Source organism: Selaginella moellendorffii, unplaced genomic scaffold (genome assembly GCF_000143415.4).
Source record: "Selaginella moellendorffii unplaced genomic scaffold, v1.0 SELMOscaffold_182, whole genome shotgun sequence".
Lineage (NCBI taxonomy): Eukaryota > Viridiplantae > Streptophyta > Lycopodiopsida > Selaginellales > Selaginellaceae > Selaginella > Selaginella moellendorffii.
In genome coordinates this window covers 3,102-19,831 of record NW_003314442.1, presented here as the reverse complement: position 1 = coordinate 19,831, position 16,730 = coordinate 3,102, and the positions used below count along the sequence as shown (strand labels likewise).

At 45.4% G+C, this 16,730-nt stretch overlaps 3 protein-coding genes across 3 annotated transcripts; 2 read left to right on the top strand and 1 right to left on the bottom strand.

Annotated features, from left to right (window-relative positions):
* Positions 1-545: 545 nt before the first annotated feature.
* On the top strand, positions 546-13,903 carry LOC9637327 (dynein heavy chain 1, axonemal). Its single transcript, XM_024667658.1, has 44 exons — positions 546-622; positions 686-937; positions 1,003-1,198; positions 1,247-1,341; positions 1,392-1,576; positions 1,624-1,869; positions 1,921-2,274; positions 2,333-2,596; positions 2,653-3,042; positions 3,092-3,319; positions 3,371-3,463; positions 3,519-3,680; positions 3,740-3,871; positions 3,930-4,187; positions 4,242-4,510; positions 4,568-4,754; positions 4,812-5,099; positions 5,159-5,302; positions 5,355-5,546; positions 5,602-6,024; positions 6,084-7,130; positions 7,181-7,342; positions 7,394-7,630; positions 7,693-7,860; positions 7,905-8,213; positions 8,274-8,624; positions 8,681-8,932; positions 8,992-9,156; positions 9,204-9,377; positions 9,431-9,733; positions 9,790-9,948; positions 10,014-10,310; positions 10,363-10,560; positions 10,620-10,745; positions 10,799-11,084; positions 11,133-11,224; positions 11,288-11,686; positions 11,739-11,891; positions 11,952-12,302; positions 12,356-12,460; positions 12,521-13,021; positions 13,093-13,245; positions 13,314-13,629; positions 13,698-13,903. The coding sequence occupies exons 2-44, from the start codon at positions 784-786 to the stop codon at positions 13,817-13,819; spliced, it is 10,686 nt and encodes a 3,561-aa protein (XP_024523426.1). The 5' UTR covers positions 546-622; positions 686-783; the 3' UTR covers positions 13,820-13,903.
* Positions 13,904-14,008: 105 nt separating this feature from the next.
* On the top strand, positions 14,009-14,822 carry LOC112343703. The gene is made up of 5 exons (XM_024667665.1): positions 14,009-14,045; positions 14,089-14,200; positions 14,266-14,339; positions 14,394-14,479; positions 14,525-14,822. Exons 1-5 carry the CDS (start codon positions 14,009-14,011, stop codon positions 14,669-14,671), a joined length of 456 nt encoding a protein of 151 aa, XP_024523433.1. The 3' UTR covers positions 14,672-14,822.
* On the bottom strand, positions 14,663-15,926 carry LOC9637351 (E3 ubiquitin-protein ligase AIP2). The gene is made up of 5 exons (XM_024667664.1): positions 15,778-15,926; positions 15,500-15,719; positions 15,241-15,446; positions 14,969-15,175; positions 14,663-14,893 (listed from the first exon to the last, which is right to left on the bottom strand). Exons 1-5 carry the CDS (start codon positions 15,904-15,906, stop codon positions 14,744-14,746), a joined length of 912 nt encoding a protein of 303 aa, XP_024523432.1. The 5' UTR covers positions 15,907-15,926; the 3' UTR covers positions 14,663-14,743.
* Positions 15,927-16,730: the final 804 nt, after the last annotated feature.

Below are 16,730 nucleotides of genomic sequence, written 5' to 3'. Positions count from 1 at the left end.
CTTTTTTTAGCTTTATGACTAAACAATGAGCACTGTCCGTGACCTTCAGGTTTGGTTGTATTAGAGTTCCAGAGTATAACTTTGAAGAAAGGTCCAGTGAGTTCCATTTCTGTTCCTGTCTCACGAAGACAGAGGTAATTATCGCCACTGTCAAAGTTCGAGCGGAATGCAGGAAGGTGCTCAACATGTCCTTGCTAAATACTCACTACAACAAGAGTCTGCGACTCGACGAGTTTGATCAGATGCAATCACAGATGATCGAGCAAACTTCGGTGCACTTGCGGGACAGGTAAATCACGGTATTCTGTGTTTTATTGCTAAGCTTGCATTTTTGTGCTCCAGCTGGACTACATTGCTAAAAAATATAGTGCGTAGCGCTTTTAAAGACGTTGGTAAAGGCTGGTTCAATATCCGTGAGCACAGCATGGATGCTTATCAGTGCAGTAAAATGAAGCGATTCCTTCATATGGTTCAGTACATGATGGAAGATTCAGTGCGATTTCTCGTAGAGGGTGCACTGGCGACTTATTGCCAGTTCGTAGAAAGGTTTTGCGGCAATCCTATTGTAGAGATACTAAATCCAGACACAGTTTCAACTGTCTGGCCAGCAGACGACTTCGGGGTACAGCACTTGGATTTTCTGTTTGTATCACGCTTACATCGCTCTTGGCTTTTTTTTTTTCAGGTGATCAAAAAGCCTCCTCTCTTCACCCTTGAGCTTCTCAATGTAGAAGGAGGAAAGTTTGATTATAATATAGCTTTAAAAAGATTTGAGGATGTTATATGTCGAGCTTTCGATGCTGCGGTTCTATCACTGCAAGCTATTCCCACAGTGGAGCCAGCCATCATGGAAAAGCTCTTCTGGAGCAAAATACCGTCAATAAGTGCTGTGAATCTACTCGAACCGAAGGTTCAAAAGCTAAGATCGAGAGTAGAGGTATGTTCTACGTTGATCTTGTGCGTGTTAAACTACGGAAGTAGAACACTGAGACATTTAAATAGGTTCGTTGCAGACTGCTGTGCAAAAGGCGATCAATATGGCAAAAACATATCTTGACAAGTACAGAGTTCACGAACCGTTACTTCAGCTGGAGATACCAAAGTATAAAACGGAGCTCGAAGGAAGGAAGCCTCTACTAAAAGATCTGCTCGTGGAAGCTCGAACTCATAGGGTGGACCAGGAGGAGTTAGAAACCAGGTGAAGCAGCTTAGTTTTCAATACTTAATAGACTATTTGATTTTGCAGGATACCATCGAATATTGCCTTCGGTCCATTTACAATTTCATGCAAGAAAGTGCGCACTGTTCTTGTAACAAAGAAGTCCCAACTAACTGAGCTAGGTTTGTATGAGGTTTTAACTGTGCAAAGGAAGCTGATCAAATGATTACAGTGTTTGGTTTGATAACTGGAACGCCAAGGCAAATGGCTCAAACTGTTTCCGGAAAGTTTGAGGAAAAGGAAAAACAGCTAAGAATCAAGACTAAGACACCAGAAGAAGTCGCTTCTCAGCGTGAATTTATAGCCACACTCCCCATGAAGATTACGGAGCTCAAAGGAGAAATTGATCAAACCGAGGTAATGCTCTACAGAAGCGTTATGTATTCACGTGTTATACTTTCTAGGTGTATTACAATGCACTTGATGAGCTGAGCTACAACCTTTCCGACAGCGATTTTGCCTTGAGGTGGACGTGCCAGGGGTGGCCATCAAGGCTCGAGAAACAGATAGAGAAAACTGAGAAAACGTTAGCAACCGATATGGAACGCTACCAGCGAGAGATGGAAGAGCAGCAAATTGCTTTTCTTGGCACCATGGATACCTTGGAATCAGTTGTTGGAGGGTTTAAGCAGTATGAAGATCTTGCAGAGGTACACGTATGGTTTTTTGAAAATGCTATTTTCTAAACTGTTTCTGTGCAGACAGATAATGTTTCGGCTGAAGCTCGTAAGATTCATGCACAACTCAAAAAAGCTGAGGAGCTGTCACGCCTCTTTAATTCCAGAGAGCTTTTGTTTGGGGTACCGACAACTGATTACAGCCGTGTGAGAAAAACGGTGGAGGCATTTGAACCATTCCACTACCTTTGGACTTCAGCTGATGATTGGAAACGAAGCTACCAAAGCTGGATGAATGATGAGTTCACAACACTCGATTCTGATCATGTTGAAAGAAGTGTCACCGGCTGGTGGAAAGGCCTGTTCAAAACCAACCGTGTTTTTACTCAGAAGGAACTTCCCAAATGTGCATCGAACTGTGAGGAGATTCGTGGTCAGGTAATACCGTTTGCTCCGGTAGAGAAAGATTGTTTTCATGGTTGACATTTTTGTTCAGGTTGGGGAATTCAGACCCTATGTTCCTTTGATACAAGCACTCCGCACTCCCGGAATGAGAGACCGTCATTGGGATCAACTTTCCGCAGAGCTTAAGATGGATTTGCATATGAAACCGGATTTCAATCTGAAGAAAGGCATTGCCATGGGCCTCCTTGATCATCTGGAGGTTATACAGCAAGTTGCAGATGTTGCTAGCAAAGAATACGGAATCGAGGTTGCTTTGGAAAAGATGGAAGAAGATTGGAAGGAGGCATACTTGCAGGTTCGTACAATTCTAAAACCTTACAATGTGTGTCTGATGGAAATTGTTTCTTACAGGTCATGGAGTATAAAGAAACTGGCACGTACATTGTCAAAGTTGACGAGTCGATATTGCAGCAACTTGACGACCATATTGCCATGAGCCAGTCCATGAGCTTTTCTCCTTTCAAGAAACCATTTGAAGAGAAAATTGCAAAGTGGGAAGCTCAGCTTGTACTCATGTCTGACCTTCTCGACGAATGGTTTGCACTGCAAAGACAATGGATGTACTTGGAACCTATTTTCAGCAGTCCGGACATTCAGACACAGCTTCCTATTGAGAGTAAGAGATTCAACACTGTCAACACAATCTGGCGAAAAGCTCTTGCTCAAGCGAAACAAACGCCTCACATGCTTACAATGTGCACGAGCAAGAAGCTGTGTGAACAATTTAAGGATTCTAACAAGGTACGTGGAGTCCGTCTTGTAATGCTTCTAACACATTCTTTGCACGCAGTTGATTGATCTCGTCCAAAAGGGCCTTGCTGATTATTTGGAGACAAAGCGTTTAGCATTTAGTCGATTCTTTTTTCTTTCCAATGATGAGCTCCTCCAAATACTATCACAGGCAAAGAATCCTTTGGCTGTTCAGCCGCATTTGCGCAAATGTTTCGAAGCCATTGCGGAGCTTGACTTTAAGAAGGACATGGAAATAACAGCCATGAACTCCGGCGAAGGGGAAAAGGTTAACCATGATCATTTAACTTTTAGTTCGTTCTCATATAGTTTTCTGCAGGTTCCGTTTGCAACCACGATGCATCCTCTTGGAAATGTAGAGGTATGGCTTTCTGAAGTGGAGAAGAGGATGAAAGAAAGTATACATGCTCAGGTGCGTTGGCGCGCGTGCGCGCGCTTTGATGCATTTTTTATTGATTGCCCTATAGATCCGTCTTTCGCTTGCTGCGTATAAAACAACTGCAAGAACTGACTGGGTTCAAGTATGGCCCGGCCAAGTAGTTCTCTGTGGAAGCTCATTCTATTGGACGCAACAAGTGGAAAATGCTATCAACGAAAATAATTTACAAGATTATTTCACGAATATACAGGTTAGAGTTTATGTTTTGGCGAGGCCGTTGTTTAACATGGTGTTCCAGTTCTTATACAGGTTGAGCAATTGATGGCTTTAACGGATCTTGTGCGAAAACCTCTGTCAGCACTTGCCCGATTGACCCTCGGGGCTCTTATTGTCATTGATGTTCATGCTCGTGATGTCACTCAAAAGCTCATTGACGAGAACGTAAGTGGCTTTTTTTTTTATCAGTCTTCGGTTTCTAAGTAAGTTTCACGACCTGCAGGTGAAAGCAGTGACAGATTTTGAATGGGTGAGCCAGCTCCGTTATTACTGGGAAAATGAGGGAGTTTATGTGAAGATGGTCCAAGCATCGCTTCCATATGGCTATGAATATCTGGGAAACACTCCACGGCTTGTTATAACGCCTCTAACAGATAGGTGTTACATGACCCTTATGGGAGCTTTGCATTTGAATCTGGGTGGAGCTCCTGCTGGTCCTGCCGGAACTGGAAAGACTGAGACGACAAAAGATCTTGCGAAGGTAAAAACGCTTCGCAACATGCATGCGTGATCTTGTAACGAACAAATTCTGCAGGCGCTAGCAAAGCAGTGTGTAGTTTTCAACTGCTCGGATGGTCTTGACTACCTGGCTATGGGAAAGTTTTTCAAAGGACTTGCTAGCAGTGGAGCATGGGCATGTTTTGATGAATTCAATCGGATTGATTTGGAAGTGCTCTCCGTGGTTGCTCAGCAGATTTTAACTATTCAACTGGCTATCCAACAAAAGTTAAAGCGTTTTATTTTCGAAGATACGGAGATTTCGCTCGATCCATCATGTTCTGTTTACATCACTATGAACCCCGGGTAAGTAACTGACAGCTACACTTCTTTCGCATTGATCCGAAAGACATTGTTGATCAGATACGCCGGACGCTCGGAGCTACCAGACAATCTTAAGGCTCTTTTCAGGCCCTGCGCAATGATGGTTCCCAATTACGAACTGATTGGCGAAATCAGTCTATTTTCGTTTGGATTTCGTCGCGCCAAAAATCTTGCCAGAAAGATGGTTGCCACGTTCAAACTTTGCTCTGAGCAATTATCTTCACAGGTTAGTGTCCTTACTCTTCATTTTTGTTTGTCACTCCTAACATATGAATCGCGGCAGGACCACTATGACTACGGAATGAGAGCAGTGAAAAGTGTTATTGTCGCTGCTGGTAATCTGAAGCGAGCTTATCCCGATGAAGACGAGGACGTACTGCTTCTTTGCGGCCTACGTGATGTCAATGTTCCCAAGTTTCTTAGCCAGGATCTGCCCCTGTTTGCCGGTATCATTACGGATTTGTTTCCGGGAGTAGAGCCACCGGAAATATCGTACGTGGATCTTCTTGATGCTTTGGCAAGAGCATCCGTGGAGCTGAATATTCAACCAGTCCCTGCCTTTACAAACAAGGTATATGTAAAGGTGTTGGGCCGCATTGTTTCTTCATGTTTTTTTTTCTACCTCTGAAGGTTATTCAACTCTATGAAACAACCATAGTGAGGCACGGGCTGATGTTGGTGGGACCAACTGGAGCCGGCAAGACTATGTGTTATCGTTCTCTCTCCATGGCTATGACAACACTTGAGAAAGAAGGCTCCGTGAAATATAAGAAGGTATTTATAAGCGTGTATGCTATTAATGACTTATATCCATGGTGACTTGCAGGTGCAAATAGTCTGTCTGAATCCCAAATCCATCACAATGGGTCAGCTTTATGGTGATTTTGACGAAAACACTCACGAGTGGACTGATGGCGTTTTAGCATGTTACATGCGCGCTTTGGCAGAAGAACCATCACAAGATAAAAAATGGCTTATGTTTGACGGTCCAGTGGATGCAGTCTGGATAGAAAACATGGTATGTTTCTGTCTCGTTTTTATTTTTACTTATCCCCGGGTTTTCTGCTGCGTAGAACACTGTTCTTGACGACAACAAGAAGCTGTGTCTCGTCAGTGGAGAGATTATTCAACTGACTTCTACTATGACGATGATGTTTGAGGTGGAAGACTTGGCGGTGGCCTCACCGGCCACAGTTAGCAGATGCGGGATGATTTATATGGAGCCTACTGCCAGGGGATTTGACCCTCTTATAGTCTCATGGCTCCAGCGACTGTCCCCGGCTATCAAAGCTCACAGTGAAAAGCTCACTCTTTTGTTCAACGAGGTTGCCTGTCACGCGATTAAGTACACAAAGAAGAATCTCAAGCAGACTGTATTGACGACGGAAGACAATCTTGTGTTGAGCCTGTTCAATGTTATGGACAGCATGATGGCCCCCTATGTCAAGGATATCGGTCAGGATCTAAATGATGAGGAAAAGGAACGCTTGCCACAGGTTTGGTGTTTTTCTATTCTGCGTGTTTTACCGGCTCGAAGCTGACGCTTGTGTCACAGATTATCGAGCCTCTATTTATCTTCTCTATTGTCTGGTCCATTGGAGTTACGTGCGATAACACCGGACGAATGAAGTTCGATAACCAGCTACGGGCTTTGCTTGGGCCGCTGGCGTTAGAAAAGCCTCCTCCAGCCGACATGGACGTCTTTTCTTATCACTTCAACCATCTGACTATGGAGTGGTTGGATTGGATGCAGACCATTCCGAAGTATGTCTGTAACCCAGACAAGCCGTTTTCGGAGCTCATTGTCCCGACAGTGGATTCGGTTCGATCCAAGTTTGTAATCAGTACGCTCTTGAAGATCGGGAAGCACGTTTTGTGTGTCGGAGAGACCGGGACGGGCAAGACTCTGGTCATGCAAGATCAGTTACTGAATCACATGGACGCTGCTTTCATCCCCATTTTCGTCAACTTTTCTGCAAGAACAAGTGCCAACCAGACACAGGATTTGATAGACTCCAAGACCGAGAAGAGGCGGAAGGGAGTTTTCGGTCCCCCCATCAACAAGAAGTACATTATCTTCGTGGATGATGTCAACATGCCACAGAGAGAGAAGTACTTCGCGCAGCCTCCAATCGAGATACTTCGTCAGTGGATGGATCACAAGGGATGGTATGACAGGAAGCCACCTTGCGCCTTTAGAACTCTGATCGAGATACAGTTTGTTGGCTGCATGGGGCCGCCGGGAGGAGGACGGAATCCCGTCACTTTCAGGTTTCTACGGCATTTTAACTTTCTGTCCTTCAACGACATGTCTGACGAGAGCTTGGCGATGATTTTCTCCACCATCTTGGGAGCGACTTTTACGCAAAAGTTCCAAGAAGATGTGCATAGAGCCGCAACTCCGATTGTTCTCGCCAGCATTGATGTGTACAACACTATACGCCAGGAATTGTTGCCAACTCCTTCGAAGTCTCATTACACTTTCAACCTGAGAGATCTTAGTAAGACCATACAAGGTGTTCTTCGCGCCGATCCGAATCAGAGCAAGAGCTTCAACTCCATGATTACTATCTGGCTTCATGAGGCCATGCGTGTTTTTCAGGTAGGTGTTTGGTTGTTTGCAACAGATTTTCTAACTCTCGCGCTTTGCAGGATCGCCTCATCAATGACGAGGATCGGACATGGTTTTCCAATTTGCTTGCAAATCTTATCCGTAAACACTTCGACCTTGAATGGAACGAAGTTGTAAGGCGAGAACGTCTGATGTTTGGGGATTTCCTAGTGCCCGGTGCAGAACCAAAAATTTACGAGGAGGTACACTATGTCTTTTAATCGTCGTGGAAGCTAACTTTCTCCCATTGCTAGATCACTGACCTCGTGAAACTACCATCTGTTGTGGAAAATTACTTGGAGGAGTACAATAATGTTAGCAACGCCCCAATGAAGCTGGTTCTATTTCTCGACGCTATAGAACATATTTCAAGAGTGTGCAGAGTCATCCGTCTGCCACTTGGAAATGCGCTGCTGCTTGGGGTTGGAGGCAGCGGGAGGCAGAGTCTAACAAAGCTGGCGACTTTCATGGAGGACTTTGAGTTGTTCCAGGTTGAGATTCTTAAAGAACTTCTAACACTCATTTACAATGTCGACAAAACTTCTCCTTGCAGATTGAGATTGCAAAAGGCTATGGCAACACAGAATGGAGAGATGACCTGAAAAGAGTTCTTATGAAAGCTGGCGTTGACGACAAAGAAACAACGTTCCTTTTCTCTGACACACAGATCCTAACGGAATCTTTTCTTGAAGATATCAACAATATCCTGAACTCTGGCGAGGTAACATTTTTTCACGTTTAATCCCTTCCTTACGAAGACTTCAGGTGCCAAACCTATGGAAAAATGAGGATATGGATCTTATCTCAAATGCAATGCGGCCTATTCTCTTGTCCCTGGGGCTTCCGGCCACGAAGCTTGCACTTTATACGTTATTTTTGAAGCGCGTGCGGCGAAATCTCCATCTTGTCATCTGCATGAGTCCCATAGGAGACGCATTTCGGACCCGGCTTCGCATGTTCCCCTCTCTTGTCAACTGCTGTACCATCGACTGGTTTCGTGAATGGCCTGAAGAGGCCCTTCAGTCGGTCGCGAGGAACTTTTTGAATGCTACTCAAATGCTGGACAATGAACAGGTATGTATACAATCTCTTTCTTTTCTTATTCAATCTGTTGCCCCCCTGTGGTACTTTCAGATTGCGAAGATAGTTACAGTCTGTGTGTATATTCATCAATCTGTGGAGAGGCGTTCAAAAGAGTTCTATGAGGAACTACGTCGGTACAACTACGTGACACCAACGAGCTACCTCGAACTTCTCTCGACATACATCAAGCTTCTGGAGGAGAAGCGCGACGAACTTGAGGGACTTCGATCGAGGCTGGAGATAGGATTGGACAAGCTGCTGACTACGGCAGCTGATGTTGAAGTCATGCAAAAGGAGCTGGTTGCTTTGCAGCCTATTCTCGAAGCAACTGCGAAAGAAGCTGATGAAATGATGGTTGCCATCGGGCAAGATAAGAAAGATGCAGATGTTACGAAGCAAGCGGTAACTTGATCATCTGACGTGAAGCGTTGAACTTAGATGTGTTTGGTTTTTGGCAGGTGTCTCAACAAGAAGCAGACGCCAATGCCCAAGCTGCTGACGCCAAAGCAATTGCTGACAGTGCACAAAACGACCTTGATCAGGCCATGCCTGCACTGGAGTCCGCCTTGTCCGCTTTGAAAGCTCTCACGAAGAATGATCTTGTCGAAGTCAAGTCCTTGCGAAACCCACCAGAAGGAGTTAAGCTTGTGATGGAAGCCACTTGTATCATGTTTGTCGTGCCACCGAAGATGGTCAATGATCCCAACAGAGTAAGGCTTTTTGAGTTTCTGGATCGATGCTGACTCTCCAAATTTTTCAACTTGAACAGCTTGGAAAGAAAATACCCGACTATTGGGATCCCAGCACAAAGTTACTGACAGACCCTCAGAAGTTTTTAGACTCTCTATTGCAGTTTGACAGAGAGAATATACAAGAGGCTACGATTCAGAAAATTGAACCATATCTTGCACTGGAAACATTCACGCCAGAACAGGCACGTAATGTTAAACGACCTGCAGGTTGCTCATACGTTTGCTGCAGGTCGCTAGAGTTTCAAAGGCTTGCACATCAATATGTATGTGGGTGCGAGCAATGCACCAGTATTATCAGGTGCTTAAGATAGTCCGTCCGAAGCGGGAGCAACTTGCAGTAGCTCAAGCGTTACTTGATGAAACGATGGGAAAACTCCAGGCGGCACAGGCTAAGCTAAAAGAGGTATCGTTTTGAGTATGCTCCGCTTATGTCTAACTGTATATCCTTCATTATAGGTGGAAGAAAAAATAGCTAGGTTGGAAGCACAGCTGAATGCTGCAATAAAGAAGAAGGAAGACCTTGCCAAGCAAAAAAGCGATTGCGAGAAAAAAATGGAGCGTGCTTCAAAACTGATCGGAGGCTTGGGTGGTGAAAGGAAGAGGTGGAACGAGACTATTATAAACCTCACCGATGACATGGAAAACATTGTTGGTGATGTTGCTGTTGCCGCTGGAGCAATTGCCTATACAGGGCCGTTTACCCCCCAATACAGGCTACGTCTCAATCAGGAATGGGTAAAGCTGTTGCAAACGCTGCAAGTAAGTGACCATGTTGTAACTTGCATCTACTGGAACTGACCGTTACCGTCTTTCAGCTGCCACATACGCGTGGTGTTACTCTTCAAGCTGTGCTTAAAGACCCCGTGAAGATGCGAGCTTGGAATATTGCTGGGCTACCTAGTGACTCTCTAAGTGAGGACAACGGCATTATTGTCTTCAAAGCGCGACGCTGGCCTCTCATGATTGATCCACAGGTGAATTGAGCACAATAAAATTGGTTCCTGTACTCTTTTTTCTTTTCTTTTTTTCTCATGCGCAGGGTCAAGCAAACAAATGGGTGAAAAACATGTACAGAGAAACTGGTTTGGACGTGATTAAACTTAGCGAAAGGGATTACCTACGGACTCTTGAAAATGCTGTCCGGTTTGGCAGAGTGGTGCTGCTAGAAAACATCTGGGAAACATTAGAGCCAGCATTGGAACCTCTTCTGCTAAGGTTGACTTTCAAGCAGGGAGGAACAGAAGTCATTAAGATAGGCGACAATCTTATTCCATACCATAAAGATTTCCGGTTTTATATGACAACAAAGCTTCGAAATCCTCACTATGCACCGGAGGTATGGCTATGGAAACTGTCATGTTTCTTTGAATGCCTTTGTTTCCGGACAGGTGTGCGTGAAGGTAACACTGCTTAATTTTTTCGTGACTATGGAGGGTCTTGAGGATCAGCTTCTGGGTCAAGTTGTTACCAAGGAAAGGCCTGATCTTGCTGAAATGAAGAACCAGCTTGTCGTCTCGAATGCCAACATGAAGCGCGAGCTTAAGGAAATTGAGTCCAAAATATTGTTTCTTCTATCAAATGCTCAGGTCAGTGACACCGTTGTGCTTGTCTCCGCCATTTTCTCACAGTTGTGTCGTTGCGACAGGGTGACATATTAGAGGATGAAGTACTTATAAATACTTTAGCACAGTCCAAGGTAACTTCGGATGAAATCACCATTAAGGTTGCTGAAGCCGAGAAGACAGAAATTGCCATTGACGAGACACGTGAAGTAAGCTTTCTATCGTGTCCCAAACTCAATAGAAAAGTTCGGTCTATGGTCAGGTGTATCGCAAAGTGGCAACAAGGGCCTCTATTCTATTTTTCTGTATTTCGGACTTGGCCATTGTGGATCCCATGTATCAGTACAGTCTTGCTTGGTTCATCAACTTATTTGGTCGAGCTATTGAAAGTGCTGCGCAAGCTTCCATCATTGACAAGCGAATTGAGAATTTAAACGAATACTTCACGTATTCCTTGTACGTGAATATCTGTCGGTCGCTTTTCGAAAAGCACAAGCTCATGTTTTCGTTCCTTCTTTGCATCAAGATTATGCAGGCATGGAATTTATGTTCTTGTTGAACTCTTTCTGACATATATCTACAGGGACGGAAAGAAGTTGATCCCGCCGAGTGGCGGTTTCTACTGGCTGGTGCTGCCAGTTCAAGTGCACTCAGTCCAAATCCAGCACCTTCATGGCTTACTGACAAGGTACATCTGGTTCTTCCTGTTTTTTTCTCACCCTACTGAACGTTACGGTGGCCTACCTTTCAGTCCTGGATTGAAATTGCCAACCTTAGCAAGCTTCCAAACTACCAGGGCCTTGATAAACACGTGGCCGAGAACGTAGGACACTATAGAAAGTATTTTGACAGCCCGGAAGCTCATCGAGAGCCCCTGGCTGGTGAATGGGACACAAAGCTCAGCATGCTCCAAAAGTTGCTGATACTTCGATGCCTTCGGGTAGACAAGGCTCTTCTCGGTGTTCAAGACTTCGTTGCTGCAACAATGGGACAACGATTCATAGAGCCGCCAGCATTTGATCTGGGTGCATGTTATAAGGATGGATCCAACTCATCACCGCTTATATTCGTTCTCTCAGCAGGTGCAGATCCTATGGCAGATCTACTGAAGCTTGCTGATGAACTGAGATTTACCAAGAAGTTCGAAAAGGTACGTACACGAGCTCGTTAGAACTTGTTCTTAACCGTTTGACTATCACCAGGTGTCTTTGGGCCAAGGACAAGGTCCCAAGGCAGAAAAGTTGCTAGAGCTTGGTATGGAACGAGGAATGTGGGTGTGCTTACAGAATTGCCACTTGTCCCAGTCATGGATGCCAGCTTTGGAGCGTATTGTGGACAATATTGATCCAGAGAAGGTACAAGATTGGATTTTTTTATTTTTTTTTTGTGAATTACAAGGAAGAATTCCTTTGTAGGTTCACAAGGATTTCCGGCTGTGGCTGACAAGCATGCCCAGTCCAGACTTTCCTGTTTCTATCCTTCAAAATGGTGTAAAGATGACGCTGGAACCACCCAAGGGATTGAAATCCAATCTTGCGAGGTCCTACTTGCGTTTCACCGACAAGATCTTGAGCGACTGCGCAAAACCAGACGAGTGGAAGAAGCTTATTTTTGCAAGCTGCTTGTTCCATGCTGTCATTCAAGAGAGACGCAAGTTCGGACCACTTGGCTGGAACATCCGGTACGAGTTTACTGACGGAGATTTGAGTGTATGCCAAACTCAGATCAGAATGTTTTTGAACGACTATCAGGAAATCCCATACAAGGTTTGTACTGCTGCGAGCAAAGATCCGAATCTAACTACCCGCATTGCTTGCAGGTCATTCGATTCTTGTGTGGAGAAATCAACTATGGAGGACGAGTTACAGACGACAAAGACAGGAGGCTCATCAACAATCTTCTTTTGATTTTTATCAATCCCAATGTACGGCACATGGTGTTTTTCCCTTGGTTCTACGCTCACTATTTCCACTTTTTCTCTCAGGTGGTAGAAACATCTCAATACTTCTTCAGTCCATCGGGTGTATTTCGAGTTCCAGAAGCCTCTAACGTGAATCAGTTCCTGGCTTACATCAAAGAGCTACCACTTGCACCAAAGCCAGAAATCTTTGGACTTCACGAGAACGCGGACATCACTTGCGACCAGAACGAGTCGTACGACCTCTTCAACACCGTGCTCATGCTGCAACCAAGGGAGCAGAGCTCCGGAGGAGGGGGCTTGTCCCGGGAAGAGATGATCGAGAAGTCGTGCCGTGACATTCTGGAGAAGTTGCCTTCGGTGTTTGACGTGGAGGCGGTCCTGCAGTTGTATCCCACCATGTATAGCGAGAGTATGAACACCGTGCTGACGCAGGAGTGCATTCGGTACAATGGTCTTCTCTCGGTCATGAAGACATCGCTCAATGACGCTCTCAAGGCTCTCATAGGTCTCGTGGTCATGTCCATGGAACTTGAGATGGTGTGCTCTAGCATCTTCAATAACCAGGTAAACTTTCTTGTCATTCGTTCTTCCGTTTCGTAGTATAGATTGTTAAAACCTTTGGAGCATATTTGCAGGTGCCTGAAATGTGGGCTGGTAAGGCTTATCCTTCGTTGAAACCTCTTTCGGCTTGGGTGGCTGATCTATTGGAGCGAACAAATTTCATCAGTACATGGATAAGGAACGGTGCTCCTCCCGTGTTTTGGATTTCAGGATTTTTCTTCCCTCAGGTTTGCTTCTCCTGTTTTTCTTTACGTCTCCGAGCAGCAAGCTAAACTCATCTCTCAAACACGCCCAGGCCTTCCTGACGGGAACACTGCAAAACTTTGCGAGAAAGTACAGATACCCCATCGATACCGTGGGCTTCGACTTCGTGATCATTGACGACAGAACTTACGACACCATCAAGCAGCCCCCGGACGATGGCTGCTACATCCGGGGCCTATACCTCGAGGGATGCCGGTGGAACTACGAGCAGCACGTCCTGGACGAATCCAGGCCCAAGGAGTTGTACACGGAGCTCCCGGTGGTGTGGCTCAAGCCTCTCCAGTTTAGGAAGGCTCCCACGGAAGGCATCTACGAGTGCCCGGTTTACAAGACACTGGTTCGCGCAGGTACGCAGATCACTCCCTCCTTGCGAGTTAAAACATTTAAGTTCACAAGAATCTCTCTCGTTTTTCAGGAACACTATCGACTACTGGTCACTCGACAAACTTTGTCATGTATATAGAGCTGCCTTCCAAGGAAGATCAATCACACTGGATAAACAGGGGTGTTGGTCTCTTCACGTCACTGGCTTATTAGTTTTGTAGAATGGTAGAAGCGAGAGTAGTGAACGAGGAGTGAGAGTGAGATGACCAACGGTGTAAGTGTCAAGTGATTGCTCTCTTTTTTCACGTACATATTGTACATAGCTTGCTTGTAAATAACTTGAACTGCGGGTATATTTTGGAATCTAGGTCTTTAGTTTTCTTTCTTTTCTGTCTTGCTTCCATGGAAGAAGAGCTCCACAATGCAGCTTCTGACGCTGGTATGGAGATAGTGTTGCCATCTTTTTCTCATGTTTTCTCCAGGCGGAGCTCTTTCTCTGGACAACGATGGAACGCAAAACTCGGAGAGCACCAGCACTGACGTGTGGGAGAACTTGCGAGAGATTTTTCAAGACATAGACTCCCAGTCCAGCAGGTCTCTCAAAAATGTGTTTCTTGCTATTAGATCTTGGGAAAGTAACACACACTCGAGGTTATCAGTGTCGAGAGCAAGGCTCTCTTAAAGAAACCCATCATGCATCTCCGGCGACTACTGGAAGTCCACTCTATGATCCGTAAGACCTCGCCTCGGCTAGTTCTTGAGAACCAGAGACGTTTCTTGCTTACAGGTGAGGCAGAAAACGAGCTGGATAAATCTTACCTTGGTGTTTTGTTCGAGCGAGAGTGGTACCTCAGAAAACTACAAGCTGTTGAGGTACTTCGGAAACTCGATCAAGCTTGTTCTTTCTGTCTTTCTTAGGCTGCAATCGGGCCTGCTCCACCATACGTCCAAACCGTGACAAACACCGGCGGCGTTTCTGCGGCAGCAGCATTCGCCATGACCATCAGAAGCATTCTCTACGAAGATAGCCAGGATTTCAGCCTGGTTGGATCGAAATGGCGGTGAAGATCTATCCTGTTTTATTAGTACGTACTGCCTAGGGGAACAAAAGTTGTTCCACAATCGCTTTTAATCTACTTATACGTACATGAAGTCGAGACCCGGAAGTGCATTGGCCGCACCTTTCCTCTCGGCTTCGGCTTCCGCTTCGCGCTCCTTTCTGCTCTCGTACTCGTGGTCGTCGGTGCGCATCTCGTACCTGCAAACCGGGCACGAGTTGTGCTCCTCCTGCGCGAACGTCATATAACGTTTCTCAGCCAAGACACGAATCCAGAAAAAAAAAAAAAAAAACAGCACACGTACCAGCCATGGCTTGAGACAGAGAGGATGGAAGTAGTGTTTGCAAGGCATCTCTTGCATCTCATCGCCGACCACCAAAACTTCTCTGCAAACTGCACACTCGGTTCCATCGCCCAGGCCCTTCAGCACTTCCTCGGTCACGCGCACGATGGAAAGCTTCGCGACTTCGTCCTTGGAAGCTGGAGGTGGTCCTTTCTGAGTATCCTGCTCCTGCAAGGCACAGAAGAAGAGATAACTCGAATCGCTGTGAAGTTTGGTGGCATCTAACACGTTACCTGGCTTAGCCGAACTGCCTGTTCAATCACAAAGTTCTCCAGCGCTGTGAGTGACTGCACATAATCCTCCAGCTCTTCGTCGTCATGTTCGCCTTCACCATCAAGCTGTGCCGGTCCGTAATGATACGTAGTCGGAGCGAGAAGCCATAGCGGAGGTCGTGGCTCCGGATCGACAGTCAATTGTCCCTCGAACAAAAATGGTGAGCCTGTTCACGAGGCGGTTGGAGACAAAGACTAAAAGAAAAATTTGCATACGCACTTGGTCCTGCTTGCGCTTGCTGCTGTGGCGGTGAATTGTCTTCGTCCTCGTGGAGAAACTCGTGAGCCTTAGTGAGCCAGTTCATCATGTTCTCCTGCTCTTGCGGGTCTGTGATGGCATCTCCAGCTTCCTCAAACAGTATCTGCCCAGCAATCCAGAATCCTTTTCCAGTGTAGCGGCTCTGAAGGAGCGAGCCCGCTCGGCAAGCAGCTGCGTACATCTACACACTCTCCCTGGCTCAAATCAATCCTCTCACAGGAATCAGATCGCTCACTCACCGCTCTCTTCTCCGCCGCCGTGGCCCCGTCATAGCGATCGCGGAAGAGAGATGCCAGCGCCGTGGCCGCGCTCTCGAAGCTGCTCTTCTTTCCGAGCTGGTTGTGAAGATCCGCCACGACCGCCTCCATTGCCCCTGGTTGCCCTAAAATAAAAAAATGCAAGGAAAATACTATTTACAGCCAACGCGGGAATTTAGAAACAAAACGCGCTAGAATTTAATGGAGCTTTTAGGGTAATGGGCCCAATTCTCCTTAATTCCGGCCACCCCTCAAACCTTGTCCATGTGACAAATGGAAAATTATGTGGCAATTTTTTGGCAGGTTCTATGGCATTTTAAATTATGATGGATTTGAGTGTCATCTAAGAATTCATCACTTTTTTCAATTAAAAATCTAGCTATTTAAAAGAAAAGGAACTCATTCCATTGCTCTATTTCATCTCTATTCTTGAGTTTAGAAGAGAACTTAATAAAACTGTAGAAACAAAAAATTTGTTGACTTCAACTATTCATCAAGCTACATTTCATCATAGGGTCAAAGTATCTCAAAAGTGAAAAAAGTTGGAAAGAATACATCAATTTTTGAGATATGCCATTCTTTTGAAGAAGAAAAACATTCATTTCTTAATAATTTCTTAGATCCTATCACAAGATTTACTATTCAATCAACTACAAAACTTAGCCAACACAATATGCATACACTAAGCACATTGCATGCCATTTCCTTGCCTAGTCAAAATTCTATAACAAGAAACCAGCATACTACAGGGCAAAAGAACGCAACTTTCAAGAGCTTGTGCGCAAATACTAGTAGCTCCCAGAGGCTGTCCCATTCTGGGCTTTTCGTGCGTGGCTGGATGCTGACTTACAAGACATGGACAAACAGTAGAGAAGTCAGACATTTCTTCTTCTTTCAACCTGACGATCTTTTACCTTTATAATGCTAGGACATTG

What these genes read in the sequence shown, in the direction of transcription:
- LOC112343703 (XM_024667665.1), top strand. Translation starts at nt 14,009, where the DNA reads ATGGAAGAAGAGCTCCACAATGCAGCTTCTGACGCTG. An exon ending in GGAAGTCCACTCTATGATCC is followed by an intron (nt 14,340 to 14,393) that starts GTAAGACCTCGC and finishes TCTTGCTTACAG; the next exon opens with GTGAGGCAGAAAACGAGCTG. An exon ending in GAAAACTACAAGCTGTTGAG is followed by an intron (nt 14,480 to 14,524) that starts GTACTTCGGAAA and finishes TGTCTTTCTTAG; the next exon opens with GCTGCAATCGGGCCTGCTCC.
- LOC9637327 (XM_024667658.1), top strand. Translation starts at nt 784, where the DNA reads ATGTCGAGCTTTCGATGCTGCGGTTCTATCACTGCAAGCTATTCCCAC. An exon ending in TCCCTGCCTTTACAAACAAG is followed by an intron (nt 5,100 to 5,158) that starts GTATATGTAAAG and finishes CTACCTCTGAAG; the next exon opens with GTTATTCAACTCTATGAAAC. An exon ending in CTCTCATGATTGATCCACAG is followed by an intron (nt 9,949 to 10,013) that starts GTGAATTGAGCA and finishes TCTCATGCGCAG; the next exon opens with GGTCAAGCAAACAAATGGGT.
- LOC9637351 (XM_024667664.1), bottom strand. Translation starts at nt 15,906, where the DNA reads ATGGAGGCGGTCGTGGCGGATCTTCACAACCAGCTCGGAAAGAAGAGC. An exon ending in CGGCGGCGGAGAAGAGAGCG is followed by an intron (nt 15,720 to 15,777) that starts GTGAGTGAGCGA and finishes GAGAGTGTGTAG; the next exon opens with ATGTACGCAGCTGCTTGCCG. An exon ending in TCTGTCTCAAGCCATGGCTG is followed by an intron (nt 14,894 to 14,968) that starts GTACGTGTGCTG and finishes ACGTTCGCGCAG; the next exon opens with GAGGAGCACAACTCGTGCCC.